We start from the raw sequence: 15,760 nt of genomic DNA, 5'->3' as shown, positions 1-15,760 counted from the left end.
ATGTTTTGGAGATTTTCAATTTCCATGAATTTCAATAATGATTTCGGCTGATTTTTGATGAATTCACACATGAATTCGATGGAATTTCCGGTAACCACGGATTTTGATTGGCCCACATGTTGATCGTCATTTATGTCCTCACGGCCACTTTGAAAACGTTGAAACCACTCGTGCACTCTGCTACGGGATGGGCATTCATCGCCATAAACTTGTTTCATCAATTGAAACGTTTCGGTAAAAGTTTTACCAATTTTAAAACAAAATTTAATGTTGGCTCTTTGTTCGAAGCTCATTTTCGCACTGATAACACAAACATACTGACACTTAAAACGCAATAACTTCACTTCCAATCAATGAAATGTCATGAAATTCTCACTGGACAATCGATAAAGATAGCAAATTCTAACGCACCAGTCGACATATACATGGCGCCACCAGGGGGCGCTAGACTTACTTTGGAACGCACCTTGTATATGTTTTTAGTGACTTTCGTATTTCCTGTACTTGTTCGGTATGAGTGAAAAAGAAGTAACAGAAGATATTTGTTACCACGACAAAATATTTTTTGATTCGCATTTTATATTATGTAACTCTCGGCCAGTATATGTATGGTTAATATTTTTTTTATTTCTACTGTCGAAATTTAATGAAATATACTAGTAAACAGGTGGAATCGAATCGGACCTTCATAACTATAAAACTGTTGCATGGCAAAGGCTGTAGCCCTTTTGGAGGTCATTCCTTTAGTTATTAGGATAATTTATCTGGTATTAAAGTTAGTTTATAAGATATCTCAATCAACTATAATGACTTAGTCTAGCATAACTTAGTAATATGCCTGTCATTGAAAGCAATTATCAAATATTTATTTTTGACAGTATTTAAATAGTTGTTACTAAGCTCCCATATCCACATAACATTTAACGGTTCTCATGTACATATATATACATACGTGCAAGAATTAACAATTTTTATAAAGATTTTCTATTAAATTAAATTAAAAACATTTTTGGGCCCTTATTTTCAATTCTTCACACTAAAGCGGCCCTGTCAAATAACCCTGGAAGTATACATGCATATGTACATATGTTTAAAAGTAAGTACCGTTGTTACGAACGTTTAACATTCACTTTTAACTACTATTGTGCTACAATAACAATTCATAAGTCAATACATACACATATGCATATTTACACAGTTTTGCAGATGCATAACTGTCGTGTGTCCATGAATAGATACATACATATGTACATAGTATGTATGTGGTTCTAGTCGACATCTTATTTGCTTTTATAAAAGCGAAACCAACTTACATACATACATACAAACAAAAATATGTGCACAGGTACATGATCTTATCGAAAAATAAACGCTTTTAATGAATTAAATATTTTTTCTTCCGAACTGGTATCGATTCTGTTCGCTGTTGAGTGAATCATAAGACGCTTGAAATCTCGATTTCGACCAGTATTATTTTTCGTAAAACTGTTATTTATGTAGTTAATTAAGGCATAAGTAAACTCATGAACAGTTAAAGCGCCGACTCGATGTTACTGACGCGTGTTTATGGGTACGTATACATATGTATATTGTTGTATATGTATATGAACTTTTAAATTTTGTTTGGCGATATTTACAGTAATAGAATTTATATTTAAAGTAAAATATATATACATATGTATGTTTGTATACAATAACTAGTAAAATTTACTCTAATTTACATACATACATTTAAACTTGATTTGCAGCTTATAAAAATGGACCACAGATAATAATAAGATTTTCTTGATTCCACAGCCGATTTGCAGGAGGACTTTTTTTGCTTAAAATTATCTTAAATCCAAAAACCAAAAACACGCTATTTTATCGATGAATACACGTAATTATCGAAGGGCTAGTCAAAACCTTGATGGTGAAATCAAAAAAATGACTTCAAAAATCGAAATTATTATCAATAATTGTCTTCGTTCGCTCAAAAAATTCTGGATGGATCAATCTTTCGGTTTCCGTTTCCGTGAAATTTTCTTCACCGACTCTGAAAAAAGTTTAATGTTTTGGTATCCCATTATATACATTAAGCTAAAAAATTCTAACAAATCATTACACATTATTATTTTAAAACGGTCTCAAAAACATGTACACAGTCAATTAATACAAAAAAATTAAACAGAGTAATAAAGAATGCGAGTATAATATGATGAGATGTCAAGATACTAGCGTCTATGATGCGACTCTCTCATATACAAGTGAAAGGCCTAAGTTCGTTTCCGACGTTCAATCGTTCTAATAAGGCATAACACTATTTGTTGATTAGTAGAACTACCATGTTCAAAGTAGTCGATGCCATGTGAATTAAGAAAAAAGTTCTCTATTAGCCTGTTGTGTTTTCGGGAGATTTGGATGACTTTCACGGGACAACAACCGACTGCCAGTTGGATTCACGTGTCATTATTTCATATACGAGTATTTCACGCAGAAAGTAATTTTTATTGCGTTTGATCAAGTATAGACCAATCAATAGATAGAGTTAAATGGGATTTCCATTTATTGCATTCGTCCAGCGAAAATTATTGTGTTTTAATTGTAATTAAATAAATCATTTCAATAACTTTTAATTTCTTGAAAACTTTCTTCACAATAAATTTGAGCGAAAATAAACTCATCAACATTCTTAGAACATTTCAGAGTTAGCGAACCCAGCAAATAGTAGTGTAAAAATCATATTTTGCAGATTAACGTAATATACATATACAACAAATGTGTATATGTAAACTTGTAGGCATGTATAGAAAAAACATAAATACATAAAAATTATTACAAAAAGCTATCAATTTAATTTTGATAATACATTTTAAATTTACATATGTATATATGTACAAGTATATTAAATCTATGTTTTAAACTATCTTTCATTCATTATTTATTTAGCTTGGCTTTTATTTTATTTTCATTTAATTCAAACATTGCCCATTGTCTGACGTAATCTGAACTGAGTGACGATAACAGCTTCCAACATAATAATAGCAGCAACAACTGCCATCAAATCTGTACTTCACCCTGCTTCTAACCACTTTCATTAGCTTCGTTAGTTCCAGTGATTTTTCGACTTCTAAAGTGGTCACGGGCATACATATAACATATGTACATAAGTATATAAAACAAGTAAGGAAGAGCTAAGTTCAGGTATAACCGAACATTTCACCCTCTTCAACTTGCAGGGATTAAAGCCAAAAAGTACCTTCAGGTGCTTAAGGTCAAGGTTTGTTAATTATATGGGTCTAGGGCGATTCACCCGATTTTATACATTTTAAGTACAAATTATATACAAAACACGCTCTCTTAAATTTATTAAGATAACTAAGAATCCAGAATTCTCTCTGAGTTTCAATTATAAATCTGACACATTGACCAATATTATCGGTAAAAAGTCAACTTTAGGTACTGGGATCCAAATAATGTATTCGGTACCTAAGGACTTCAACAGTTTTCGTTCGATTTGGACAATTTTTGAGCATAAGGTGGACTCTAAAGGCATTATTTGTGCAAAGTTTTATTCCGTTTTATTAATTGCTTCTTGATTTGTACACTCGAAAGAATCAGATAGATCTTAAAACTGTGTTATATGGGTAGTAGGTGTGGCTGTAGTCCGATTTTGCCCATTTTCACACAGTAATATAAAAAGAAAAAGAAATTCGGAAGAATGCCACATACCAAATTTGGTTGAAATCGGTCGGGTGGGTCTCGAGATAAGTGTTTTCACCTAAAAGTAGGCGGTGCCAGGCCCATCGTCCAATTTTGATCCCGGCTTTACTAAAGCTCTGTCATATCATCTCGAGGGTAAAATTTAATGTCTCTGGCGTATTTAGTTATTGATTTATCGCGCGAACGGACAGACAGACAGTCACCCGGATTTCAACTCGTCTCGTCATCCTGATCATTTATCTATGTATAAATAACACTATATCTACCTCGCTTAGTTTTAGGTAATACGTACAACCGTTAGGTGAATAAAACTCTTATACTCTGTAGCAACATGTTGCAAGAGTATAAATATACATACACAAGTACATGTATATCAATATATTATATCGTTTGTACACACGCACTCGTACATAAAAATTATGAGTCTGCATTTGCAAGCAAATAAAGGGTGCTTCAATGTGAAATTTCCCTTTAATGAAAATTTGATTTCTAATAACAGAGAATTTAGTGTAATATCTGGAAATATTAAAATTAAAATATGGTTAAAAATTTTTCAAATATGTAGATGTTATAGTGGTTCGATCTGAACAATTCGTTCGAAGATTGTCGCGTTGCCTTGGAAAAACTGCCAAATTGCGTGAAGATATCTTATAAAATAAAATTATCATCTATATGTTGACAGATGCGTTAGAATCTGCTATCTTTCTCGATTGTCCAGTGAGAGTTTCCTGACATTTCATTGATTGGAAGTGAAGTTATTGCGTTTTAAGTGTCAGTATGTTTGTGTTATCGGAGCGAAAGTGAGCTTCGAACAAAGAGCCAACATTAAATTTTGTTTTAAAATTGGTAAAACTTTTACCGAAACGTTTCAATTGATGAAACAAGTTTATGGCGATGATTGCCCATCCCGTAGCAGAGTGCACGAGTGGTTTCAACGTTTTCAAAGTGGTCGTGAGGACATAAATGGGCCAATTAAAAATCCTGATCCCGGAAATTCCATCGAAACTGTGCATGAATTCATCAAAAATCAGCCGAAATTTTAAATTCATGGAAATGGAATTGAAAATCTCCAATACATCGATTTATCGCATTTTGAGCGAACATTTGGGCTTACGAAAAGTGTGTGCACGGTTTGTTCCGCACAAATTGACTGACGACCAAAAATTGCTCAGGATCCAACATTCGATGGACATCTTGTGACCGATTATTTGACCAAAAATCACATTTTAACCATTAACCACTCCCCGTATTCACCTGATATGGCACCGCACGACTTCTTCCTTTTCGAAAAAATGTATTTGCCCATGAAAGGGAAGCGTTTTGCAGAGGCCATTAAAAAGGCTAGCACCGGCATACTGGCGGCCACACCGGCCAACGAGCTAACCCACTCGTTCGACAAGCTTTTGGACCATGCAAAAAGCTGTATTGAAGCAGAAGGAGACTATTTTGAATAAAATAAATTGATTTTGCCGAAAAAATCTTTTGTTCTGTTTTTTTTAAGTCCTGTTTTCTTTGGAACGTAGCTTGTATAATAAATATTTTAGTTTTAAAGAAAAAAAAAGTTATATAAACCATAAAACAATGCCTATCAGTACACCCTATGCATTGAGACCTCTTATCAAAAAGCACCAACGTCACTGCTTGGGTGACGATGTACGCAGCATCAACTGCTACACACGCATACTCGCCTATACGCAAGTACTACATAAACGTGAGAATGTGAGTTATGCGTGGATAAATGGGGGTTTCCTCACTCTCGGCACACTTTTACGATACATACTCGTATTTGCACAACTACTCTTCATGCCAACAGGTTGGGAGTTACCATTGACTCATGGGCGCCAAATTTCTCTTCTCCCTCCCCATTTACGTCAATCAATACTATAATACGTTTGAGAGTCACTCGTTGCTGAAATCTGTAAAGAAACACGACAATGGCATTTCTCCAGCAGTTTGACTTTTATTTAATTTATTTATGCGTTTGAACTGAGTTAAAAGCCGACAGCTGCGAGCAAATAACTGGAAACTGGGAGAGGAGATATAAAAAATCAATATTATTGTTGTAGTGCATTTTTTATAGACTTATGTTTATAATGGGAAGATTTTAGATTTTTTGATCGCCAAATAGGACTGTTTTGTTTACAATCCAATGTTGAAGCGGATTGAGGGCCTTGTATTAGACAGACAGCCGATCACTACATGGGAATCCCATCTAATCCGAGAAAACGGAGTCCATCACCTTTCCGCCCAATAGACAAACCTTCTTTAGAGCAAGTTCGACGGGTGAAATCCACTATTTTGACTGTTTCTTGGGTTTGTATCCATATTATCCTTCAGATTGCGTTAAAACTGTAGTCTCTTGGTTACGCACATTATCCATCGCACAGTCATTTTGGAGAATACGACCTACATAGTCTATAGAAATGCCTACAATCACAGCTATCCTGAAAACTTTATATCAGAGGGTGCCAGTACGGGATCGTGGTTTTTTGTAACATTAACTTTCGCGGGATCTGGAAGTGATTAATTAAAATCAAATATTTTTAGACTGTTGCTACCGAAGGAAGAGAATATACGACAATATTGTCTTTTTTATATTGAAAACAAAGTTACGACTCCAATTCCACGGAAAATAGTCGTATATAATAATAGCACAATCCGTCGGTGAGGTCGTTTGCACGAACTTCCTTCCCTATATATGGTTCCTTCCTTGATTTTTTATCAGATATCTCAATTTAAGTCGACACCGAATGGTTTAATGCTGATTGGAGACAGCTATAAAGTAATTTTTATGCTAGTCAGAACAAAAATTGATATAAGCCGGCGGTCGTCATATAGTGTTTTCGAAGGTTATTCTGATACTTGAAGTCCTCAACCAAAAAAATTTTAATTTTAAATTTTTTTCATGGTGGATCTAATTTTTGGTACTCCATTGTCAAGTTGAACCCCTATCCTAGCCTAGCCATATATTTATACAGGTATGTTCTTATCCGCATAAAAATAATATAAACATGAGCTGAGTAGAGGTCCAAGGATAATAAATAATTCATGAATTTTAGGAATTCATGTGGTTTTGCCAACATTTTCTGAAAAATTATTGTAGTCGAGTAAAACAATAAAATAAAATAAAATTAAGCTTCTGATGGTGTGAGCTTTTCACATCATCCTAGCTAAGCGAAACCCTCTTAAAAAGCTCAAAGCGGAGTCCTATGATATTGCTCTACCATATAATGTCATACACAACGAAATACTTGTATTCTAGCTGCAGTTGTAGGATAGGATGTAAAATATCGACTAAATAGCTCATACACCTATTCAAATGCAACGAAGGAATTATATCGTATTAGATTTCAGTAAGCTAACTATGCTTTGTTAGAATAAGTAGGCATTTTAAGGTAAACAAAGCTTGATCTTATCCTGGAACAGGTTGCAGTACACAACTGCAGTTCCTATTCTTCCACTTATGATAACATAATATCTTTCAAAACTTTGAGTTGAGGTTTCTTAAAAGGAGATCAACCTGGCTTTAGCTAAAACTGTCGCTTGACGAGGAAATTCTGGCGGATTTTCGCCGTTTTGTCAATGAGAACGAAGCCAACAGCAATAGGCACTATCAGCTTGTGGAATCTGGGCACGCCAACGACCACGTTCGTAGCAATTGATGGGATGGAGAAGGTTTTGTCAGTAAATTCTATGAAGTCAAATTACTAAGGAAGGTGCGGTTCAATGGAAAAGCATTGAGATTATGTTATAAATATAACTATCTGAGACCATTGCATTCAATTTACACTATTTACTCAACCGCCGGTTAAGAACTAAATAGTCCTACATTCCCACGACAGTTGGGTCTACGTAACTGTAATGAACCCGGATTAACCGGCCAAGGACTGTCAACTGAGCAGAATTCTATCGCTGCATCAAAAACAACTATATCGCTAGGTCTGAGTCCTAATAAGACGCAGTTGAGGAAGCTATAAACCTGCCGAACATTTCCAGAATTCGTTTCGGTGTCTTCTGAAGAACATCTGTAGAAAGAAACCTATCTCCTATATTAAACAAGAAAGTTTTCTTAGGCATCATTCTTGCTGTTGTCCGCTTAGAGTGGATCTCGGAATTTCGGAATTCTGCCGCTACAACAACAACAAGAGGCGTTTCCCACTCATCCAACACTCCTCTCCACTTGATCAGTCCCGTCGAAACAGCACGTTTCCGTCTATTGTTAGAAGACAACTTATCTGAATCTTACCATCCAAACGGAGATTAATCGTTACAAGTTTATCCTGTAATACTTTGAGAAAATCAAACATACAACCAACCGCAATTCGGACACAACCAACTTTTGAGAAACGCAGAAGCATTCTCGATAGAAAGTTATTTAGATTAGATTAGATTATTAACGAGGTAATGCACCGCGACCTAGGGTCTATTGTGCCCTCTCCTATATCACATAACTTCCCAAAGTTCCAACAGCCTGAAAAGTTCCAGGAGTTTGCCGGGCGCTATTGAGGTGATGTGATCCCTGCTAATGTATATGGAACCCAGGGCCTTAAGCCTTCTTCTGCAGATTGCTGTACAATCCAGAATTAGGTGTGCTGGTGTTTCCAGTTCCAGGTCGCAGAACCGGCAGTTAGCACAGGAGACTATGCCTATGTTGGACAGGTGCTTCCTGAGCTTGCAGTGCCCTGTGTAGATCGCGACGAGAAGGCTGAATTTGTCTCGGGGGAGGTTGATTAGTGCTTTGAACCTTGAGAGGTTGTACCCCCCTAGAAGCAGCTTGGCATGGCGCATATTTGTTGCCTGCTGCCAATGCCGTTCTCTCTCCGTGAGGAGCAGCTCCTTAAGGGTGTGTGACCCTACCGCTATGCATGGTTCTGGTCCCATCATCTTGGAAGCTGCCGCAGAGCGGCACCAGGTTGCACAAGGATAGGCGGTTTAGCCTTTCTATATATTCCTCTACTAAAAGCGATTTGGTCTCATATGCTGAGATCGCTTTTAGTGCCGCTTGACTATCGCTGAGAATGGCTATGCGCTGGTTGCGATAGTTGCGGCGGAGATTGATTTCTACGCACTGACATTTGGCAAAAACTTCAGCCTGAAAGATACTTGGGAAGCATCACATTGGTATGGACAGCTTAGTACGCGGTCCCGCAATACCTGCCCCAATACCTTCCTGTATTTTTGAGCAGTCAGTGTACCACTGGATGGTACTGTCTTCCAGCACCATTTCCAGCGTGGAATCGCTCCACTCCGTCTTGCTGCCCATAGTAACTCTGTAGTTCCTTTTGAAATTAATCCTCTTCGTGGTGCCTTCCTTTGGGAGAAGGACCAGCGGTGTGCTTTCCGCTAGTGCCTCCATCTGTCGAGAGGACATTAGCTTCCCTCTTCCGTAGCCCTCTGCTGAAATTAGCAGCATGATATGTTTTGCTACTTGTTTTATCACCTGATGCAGCGGTGCGAGATCCAGAATGACCTCCAGTGCCCCCGTGGGGCATGTGCGCATTGCCCCCGAAGCACAGACACAGGCAACCCATTGCATCTTTGATAGTCTACGGACCACCGAAGACTGCTCTGCCTTGGCAGCCCAGGCAACCACTCCATATGTGGCGATAGGCCTTACAATCATGGTATACAGCCATCTCATGATACCTGGCTTGCATCCCCAGAATCTGCCGGCCAGGCGTCTGCATACCATAAGTGCTTTAGTTGCTTTGGACAGCGTTAAGTCCAAATGCTTACTCCACCGTAGGGATGAGTCTAAGATGAGGCCAAGGAATTTGACCTCCTTCGACATCTCCACCTCCATGCCTCCAATTGTTAGGGGCCTCAAGCCCGGAAGTCATCTCCGCTTAGTGAAAGGGATCACGGTAGTTTTTGCTGGGTTGATGTTTAGCCCTACCGTGTTGCACCATCCCTACGCTAGGTTTAAGCCCCTTTGAACAATGTCGCAGATAGTATTCTCAAATCTACCTCGCGTCATTATGACAATGTCGTCCGCGTACCCCTGACAGCGGATTCTATTGCTGGTGAGCAGCTCAAGGAGCTCATCTACTACTAGGCTCCATAGCAGAGGGGAAAGTACTCCACCCTGTGGGCAGCCCCTTGTGGTGCCAAGACGAATCTTGTTTTCCCCCACCGTTGTTTCCGCTATCCTGGTGCGCAGTAGGGCTCCTATCCATCTGCATACCGGCGCTGTTACGTTCCTACCCTCCACTGCCTTGATCACGCTAGTGTGACATGGATATCCATGAGTGTGAGACGCGAGAAAGTTATTTATAAGTTAAGCGGTTTCTAAAACAACGAATTAAGGAATACGACAATACGCTAATTTTTATTGAAAATTTTTCAAATACCTACTTTTTCAAGTATTTTTGTCCACTAAATTAAAGCGAAACAACAAATTAATTAGTTGAATTTCCATATAACAAAACTTGGAAATCACTTTAGCTTATTATTATTGGTCGAAAGCACAGTTACCCTGCTCTGACTTATAGATAATGTAAAAAGAAACAAGTAACCATATTAATTAAATGCTAAGTATTTTCAAAAACATAAAGTTTCGTTTACTGCGCCAAAGACGCCGGTAAATTGAGTAGGGTATTTTGTCCACCTGGTAGGTATGCAACACCACGCGATCTCGATAGTTGATAAGCAATATCTTCAGCTGCTTCGATACGACGCAACTCTACTAAACCATCACCAGCTTCACCAAAGGCCTTAGCCAAAAGATCAGCAGCCGAAGCATCACCCTCAGCAGAAATAATGGAAGCCAATTTTTGTTGTTCAGCCTTTTCTACAACGAAACGTGCCTTTTCGGCCTCCTGCTGTGCAACTTGTTTCATTTCTACAGCCTGAGTGAATTCACGGCCAAAGGTCAAATGTGTGAGAGAGATATCATCAAGAATGAAACCGAACTGTTTGGCACGCTCAGTAAGTTCTTCTGATACACGCTGAGATACCATCTACATCAGATATAAAGTAAACTAATGTTAAGAAATTAAGCAACATTATATCAGTACACTTACCTCACGTTGAGTAATCAATTCACCAGCATCGAATTGAGCCACAACCGCCTTGAGCACCTCAGGGGCAATTGATGGCAGCACCCTTTCGTCGTAATCTTGACCAAGAATAGTGTAAATTTTAGGCAATTGGTCGGGAATTGGACGGTAGAGGATACGTAATGTGATGTTTACATTTTGTAAATCCTTACTGCCCGTGATGACGGGTACATTTCTTGGCTGTGAGCGAATATCATATATGATGGGTCTTTGTACCCATGGAATGAAGAAATGTGTGCCTTCACCTACAACATCTTGTTGTACACCGGTAAAACGATCAAATATGACAGCACGGTGACCACCATCTACATTATATAACGCCGAATTCACAACTCCGCCTAGGACAGCAACACCAAGGCCTAATTGACCAATACGATTGAAAAATTGTGCAGCCATTGTTTTCGGACTTATTTAACCTCTGGAAAATTAAACACTTCAAGAATTTTACTTCAAAGGAATATTTGTAGTATATTTCACAATTTTTTAGGTTAGAAAATAATGTTTGCTTGAAAACATTACTATATATATAAAATTTCACGGAAATATATTCATAAATGGAGAAATACTTGTTTTGCCAGTTTTTGACAATGAAAACAAGCGTATTAAATTACCTATTATCAGTATTATTATAAAATCAAAGCGGTCTTTGTACGAAAATATTCACACGCGATTGATGAAGATGGTCTAACTGAATAGTTTTACAATTAAAAAATCGATTTATTAATCGAACTGATGGGCAATGGGCAGCACTTGAAGTTGTTATGATAACAACTTGTCAATTATAACAGCTTAAAATATAATTTAAAAGATATAACATAAAATGTTTACATGTAAATCTGGAAGGATAAACATATAACAATAATAGCGGTTAAAAAAAAGAAAAGATATAAATAGATACTATTTTTGTTGATGATAACCCCAAAAAACGCGATACACACGATAAAACCCAAAAAATATCGTTAATTAAATAGTCAGTTGATAGGCTAAACTAGAATTAAAAATAATTTAAATGTTTCAAAATATCATATGTCCAATTTGCCTTTTTCGCGCTAAAACCAAATAAACAAAACAAATAGACTATTCCCAAATTCTATCGTTCTTACTTACATACATATTGTCCATGAGTAAAAAAACTCTCACAGACTCCGTTGTTTGGACAATTTAAAATACTGTATTAATGTATTAAATACATACTTATAGAAAACATTTTTTATTTATATACATATATATAGGGATTTTTGAGAACATCATCATATATATAAATCTACCTCGAATGGATCATGTATGTATAACATTATCGCCAAAGTCTTTAATTAAGTTAAATTGTAAGTTGAAAGGCGTTGCAAGCGAGGGCCTTCATTCTTTTACAACCATATTTCAGTAGCTAAAACTACATTGACACGCACTGATTCATGTCATAACAGCACGTCCGGTAACTTTGGGCATCTTTTTATTGGTCGAATCTTCAAGTTCCTTAGCTTTGTAGTAGTGTGGTGCCACTTCTAACAACCACTTGCTGTCAATTTCGATCACTTGCCGCATATACTCTTTCGTGGTAAATACGAGTTCATGGTATAGTACCCATCTGGGCAGCTCTTCAAAAAGCGAGGAATTCGGATGGATCAATACCGTTTGATTATGTTTAATAGTCTTATAATTGCCACTTTTTGATAATTTCGCAACATGGTAAAAATATCCAGCTGTAACGGCTTTTCTTACATTTACCGTCTCGGGCATGCATGAGACCATATCAATTTCTACGCGCTGCATTAAACCTACGAGTTGCTCACGTACGTCACGTGCTCTCTTCATAGATCTATACTGTATAAAGTTCTCGTAACACCACTGTGTGCTATAATCCGTATCAACCCACTGATTATAAACTTGCAACAAACTCAAATGATCACCATGCATGTGATTAAAATTCTTTCGAGCTGTATCCGCATGAATAATTTTATCTTTTGGTCGGTAGAAGATTGCACTATTCACAGAAAGCATCGCTGCAATAGATACCAATTCTTCCGAGCATTTGTACCTGTAATAAAAATTGATATCATTACGAATAAAAATATATGTATAAATTATTATTTTACTTACTTTTCACTTGCTAATAACATTTTTCCCATCATTGGGTCAACCGGAAACTCTGCCATGCGTCTACCCAACTTTGTCAATTCTCCATGATGATTTAACGCACCCAATGCATATAGCTGTTCCAAAGCTAGGACCAACGTCTCGTGCGGTGGCGGATCTAAGAAGTCAAAGTGTATGAGATCATTTATACCGAGGGCTTTCAGCATAAGCACGGCATTGCCAAGATTAATACGCTGAATCTCAGGTACAGTGTTATCCTCTAGTTCATGTTTGTAAGCCCAAGCGGTATAAAGCCGGAAACACTTTCCTGGAGCTGTACGTCCAGCGCGGCCGGCGCGTTGATTCGCTGACGCCTTTGAAATTGGCACAACCATTAAAGATTCCATGCCAGTGCGTGAATTGAAATTATTTTGCTTGGCGAATCCAGGATCTATCACGTAAATTATATTGTCAATTGTTAACGAAGTCTCCGCTATATTTGTTGCCAATACAACCTTTCTGGCATTGGGTGGTGTAGGTTCAAAAATTTTTGCCTGCATATCACTTGGCAAATTAGCATAAACTGGTATAATAACAAGCTCTCGTATCTTCGAACCTAGTCGTTTTACACGATCTTGTAAAACTTCCTGACATGTTTCTATCTCATCTTGCCCCGTAAGAAATACCAAAATATCACCAAGTGGCTGTGTAGCATGTATTTGTAAAACTGAAACGCAACAAGCATCAATATAGTCAGCTTCTGGTGCTTTCGTATAAAATATATCCACCTTAAAATAGATATGTACATAAAAAGAATTAAAAGTGAATTTTTGCAATAATAAGAGAAATATTACCGGATAACGACGTCCAGGAATGCGAAAAATTGGCGCATCATCGAAAAATTTAGAAAACTTATCAGCATCTAACGTTGCGCTGGATATAAGTAGCTTCAGTTCCGGTCGAAAACGTGCTATATCTTTGACAAGTCCGAATAATATATCTGTATGTAAGGTACGTTCGTGAGCTTCGTCAATGATCATAACACTGTAGGATGCCAGATCCGGCTCTGATAAGAACTCTCTGTGTAAAGTACCATCGGTCATGTACTTGAGTACAGTACGTTCTGAAAAAAGACAATTCAAAAAACTGATAACAGTAAACAAATAAAAAAAAAATAAATAAATATAAGCAAACTTTTTATACCTGAAGTGCAATCTTCGAACCGAATACTATAACCAACTTCATTTCCTAATTTAACTCCCATTTCTTCAGCAACACGTGCAGCAACAGACATAGCAGCTACACGTCTAGGCTGCGTACAACCAATTTTTTTATTATCTTTGGTGAAACCAGCCTCTACTAAGTACTGCGGAATTTGTGTTGTTTTGCCGGAACCAGTTTCACCCTCTATAATTAGAATCTGTAAAGGAAAACATGTTGTAAAATTTAATCAAAATAATAATTTTATATTGATAACATGGATATACCTGATGTTCTTTGACAGCTTCTATTAAATCATCTTTGAATGGATAAACTGGTAATGATTTTTGTGTTTCCTCTATCGTCATACGCTTTCTTTCTGCCTCAGAAATTTCAGACTTTTTTGAAGAGTCCTCTTTCGAACCATCCATTGTAAGAGCTTGTATGAACTCAATTTGATCTTCAAGTAGAAGTTCATATTCTTCTTTAATTTTTGCATCTTTCGAACCGAATTGGAAACGTGCAGATGCCAACTGTTCAGCTTCCCATTTTTTCTGTTCCGAATTAGGTTGTTTTTCCAGCTCATCAACTTCCACATATTCCTCTTAAAATGTTTAGAAATATTAAAATGTGCATACTAAAGTAGTACAAGCAATAGTTCACCTTTTTCGCCCTTTTTTAGGTTTTGTGGTATATGATATCTCTGGATTCGCTCCAATTCTCGCGCTTTTTCATGTTCCTTTGCAATCTGTAACAATTGCTTCTTGTATTCACGTTCCTCTCGTTCTCTTGCAGTCAAACTAAAATAAGTAAACAATTGATTCTAAACTTGTCTTAAAACTTATAATTTCGAGGCTTACATCTTTTCGTCAAACAAATACTCATCATCCAAAATATCTGCCTCAAGTTCGGCCACTTTATCATCCTTTCGTTTTTCAAGATACTTTCGACGAGATTGCACTCGTAACTGTGGTAGAATTTTATCCCGATCTTCGTGCTCAAGCTTCAGTCTCTTAGCAGCTTCTTCAATAGCTTTCCGACTAGCACTGGATTCCAATACCTTTCGCACCTTGCCCTCATCGCGTTTCTTAAGTCGCTCAGCAAATTCATCACGCTCTTTAAGATCTTTTAAGCGGTCCTCTTCCTCACTGTCCAATTCTTCGGAACTTGAGTTAGCAGCCCTTTTGCTGGCTTTTGACATGATGAATTTCTAGGAAATTACACTTCAGCCACGAATTCTATTTAATGCAGCTCTAATATTATTAGTTTTTATTGATAGTAATGATTTTTTATAAATAATCCAATGTTGTGTTTATTTAAATTATATCTCAGAATAGTTCTTGGAGATGATACGATAAGCTTGCGTTAAATCGATTTCTTGTTTTCCGATGACGTATGAGGATCAAGCTTTGGAGAGTATTATTTCCAACAAGACATCAACGAATCATATGTTTTTAGGTGTAACTTTCAAAATTAAAGAAACATTTATTTAGTCCCTCTATTGTCAATTTTAAGGCAATAATTGAATTACATATATGTAAACAATTGTTTTTGTGGTAACGCTTTTGCAAAATATTGCGGTTGCTCAGTTCTATATCGTTCTTTGTCACTATCGTTTTTAATTAAATTTTTTGATATTTTTTTTAGTTATGTGCAATGTCATATTCCTTTCCTTCATTTAATTAATCATGAACTATTTTCTTTTTATAAAATACAACATATCACTA

The 15,760-nt window shown here is 36.9% G+C and overlaps 2 protein-coding genes across 3 annotated transcripts; both read right to left on the bottom strand.

Moving 5' to 3' along the window:
• Positions 1-10,100: 10,100 nt before the first annotated feature.
• On the bottom strand, positions 10,101-11,470 carry LOC126752665 (protein l(2)37Cc). Of its 2 annotated transcripts, none has more exons than XM_050463628.1 (3): positions 11,372-11,470; positions 10,725-11,176; positions 10,101-10,661 (listed from the first exon to the last, which is right to left on the bottom strand). In XM_050463628.1, the coding sequence occupies exons 2-3, from the start codon at positions 11,154-11,156 to the stop codon at positions 10,263-10,265; spliced, it is 831 nt and encodes a 276-aa protein (XP_050319585.1). In that variant the 5' UTR covers positions 11,157-11,176; positions 11,372-11,470; the 3' UTR covers positions 10,101-10,262. The 2 variants fall into 2 exon arrangements, with proteins under 2 accessions (XP_050319585.1, XP_050319586.1); XM_050463629.1 differs by having other exon boundaries at positions 10,725-11,193; positions 11,372-11,464.
• Positions 11,471-11,934: 464 nt separating this feature from the next.
• On the bottom strand, positions 11,935-15,415 carry LOC126752547 (pre-mRNA-splicing factor ATP-dependent RNA helicase DHX16). Its single transcript, XM_050463437.1, has 7 exons — positions 14,894-15,415; positions 14,697-14,833; positions 14,321-14,637; positions 14,037-14,253; positions 13,688-13,956; positions 12,858-13,621; positions 11,935-12,795 (listed from the first exon to the last, which is right to left on the bottom strand). Exons 1-7 carry the CDS (start codon positions 15,232-15,234, stop codon positions 12,171-12,173), a joined length of 2,670 nt encoding a protein of 889 aa, XP_050319394.1. The 5' UTR covers positions 15,235-15,415; the 3' UTR covers positions 11,935-12,170.
• Positions 15,416-15,760: the final 345 nt, after the last annotated feature.

Source organism: Bactrocera neohumeralis, chromosome 3, assembly GCF_024586455.1.
Source record: "Bactrocera neohumeralis isolate Rockhampton chromosome 3, APGP_CSIRO_Bneo_wtdbg2-racon-allhic-juicebox.fasta_v2, whole genome shotgun sequence".
Taxonomy (NCBI): Eukaryota; Metazoa; Arthropoda; class Insecta; order Diptera; family Tephritidae; genus Bactrocera; species Bactrocera neohumeralis.
This window is presented reverse-complemented; position numbering and strand designations above follow the sequence as displayed.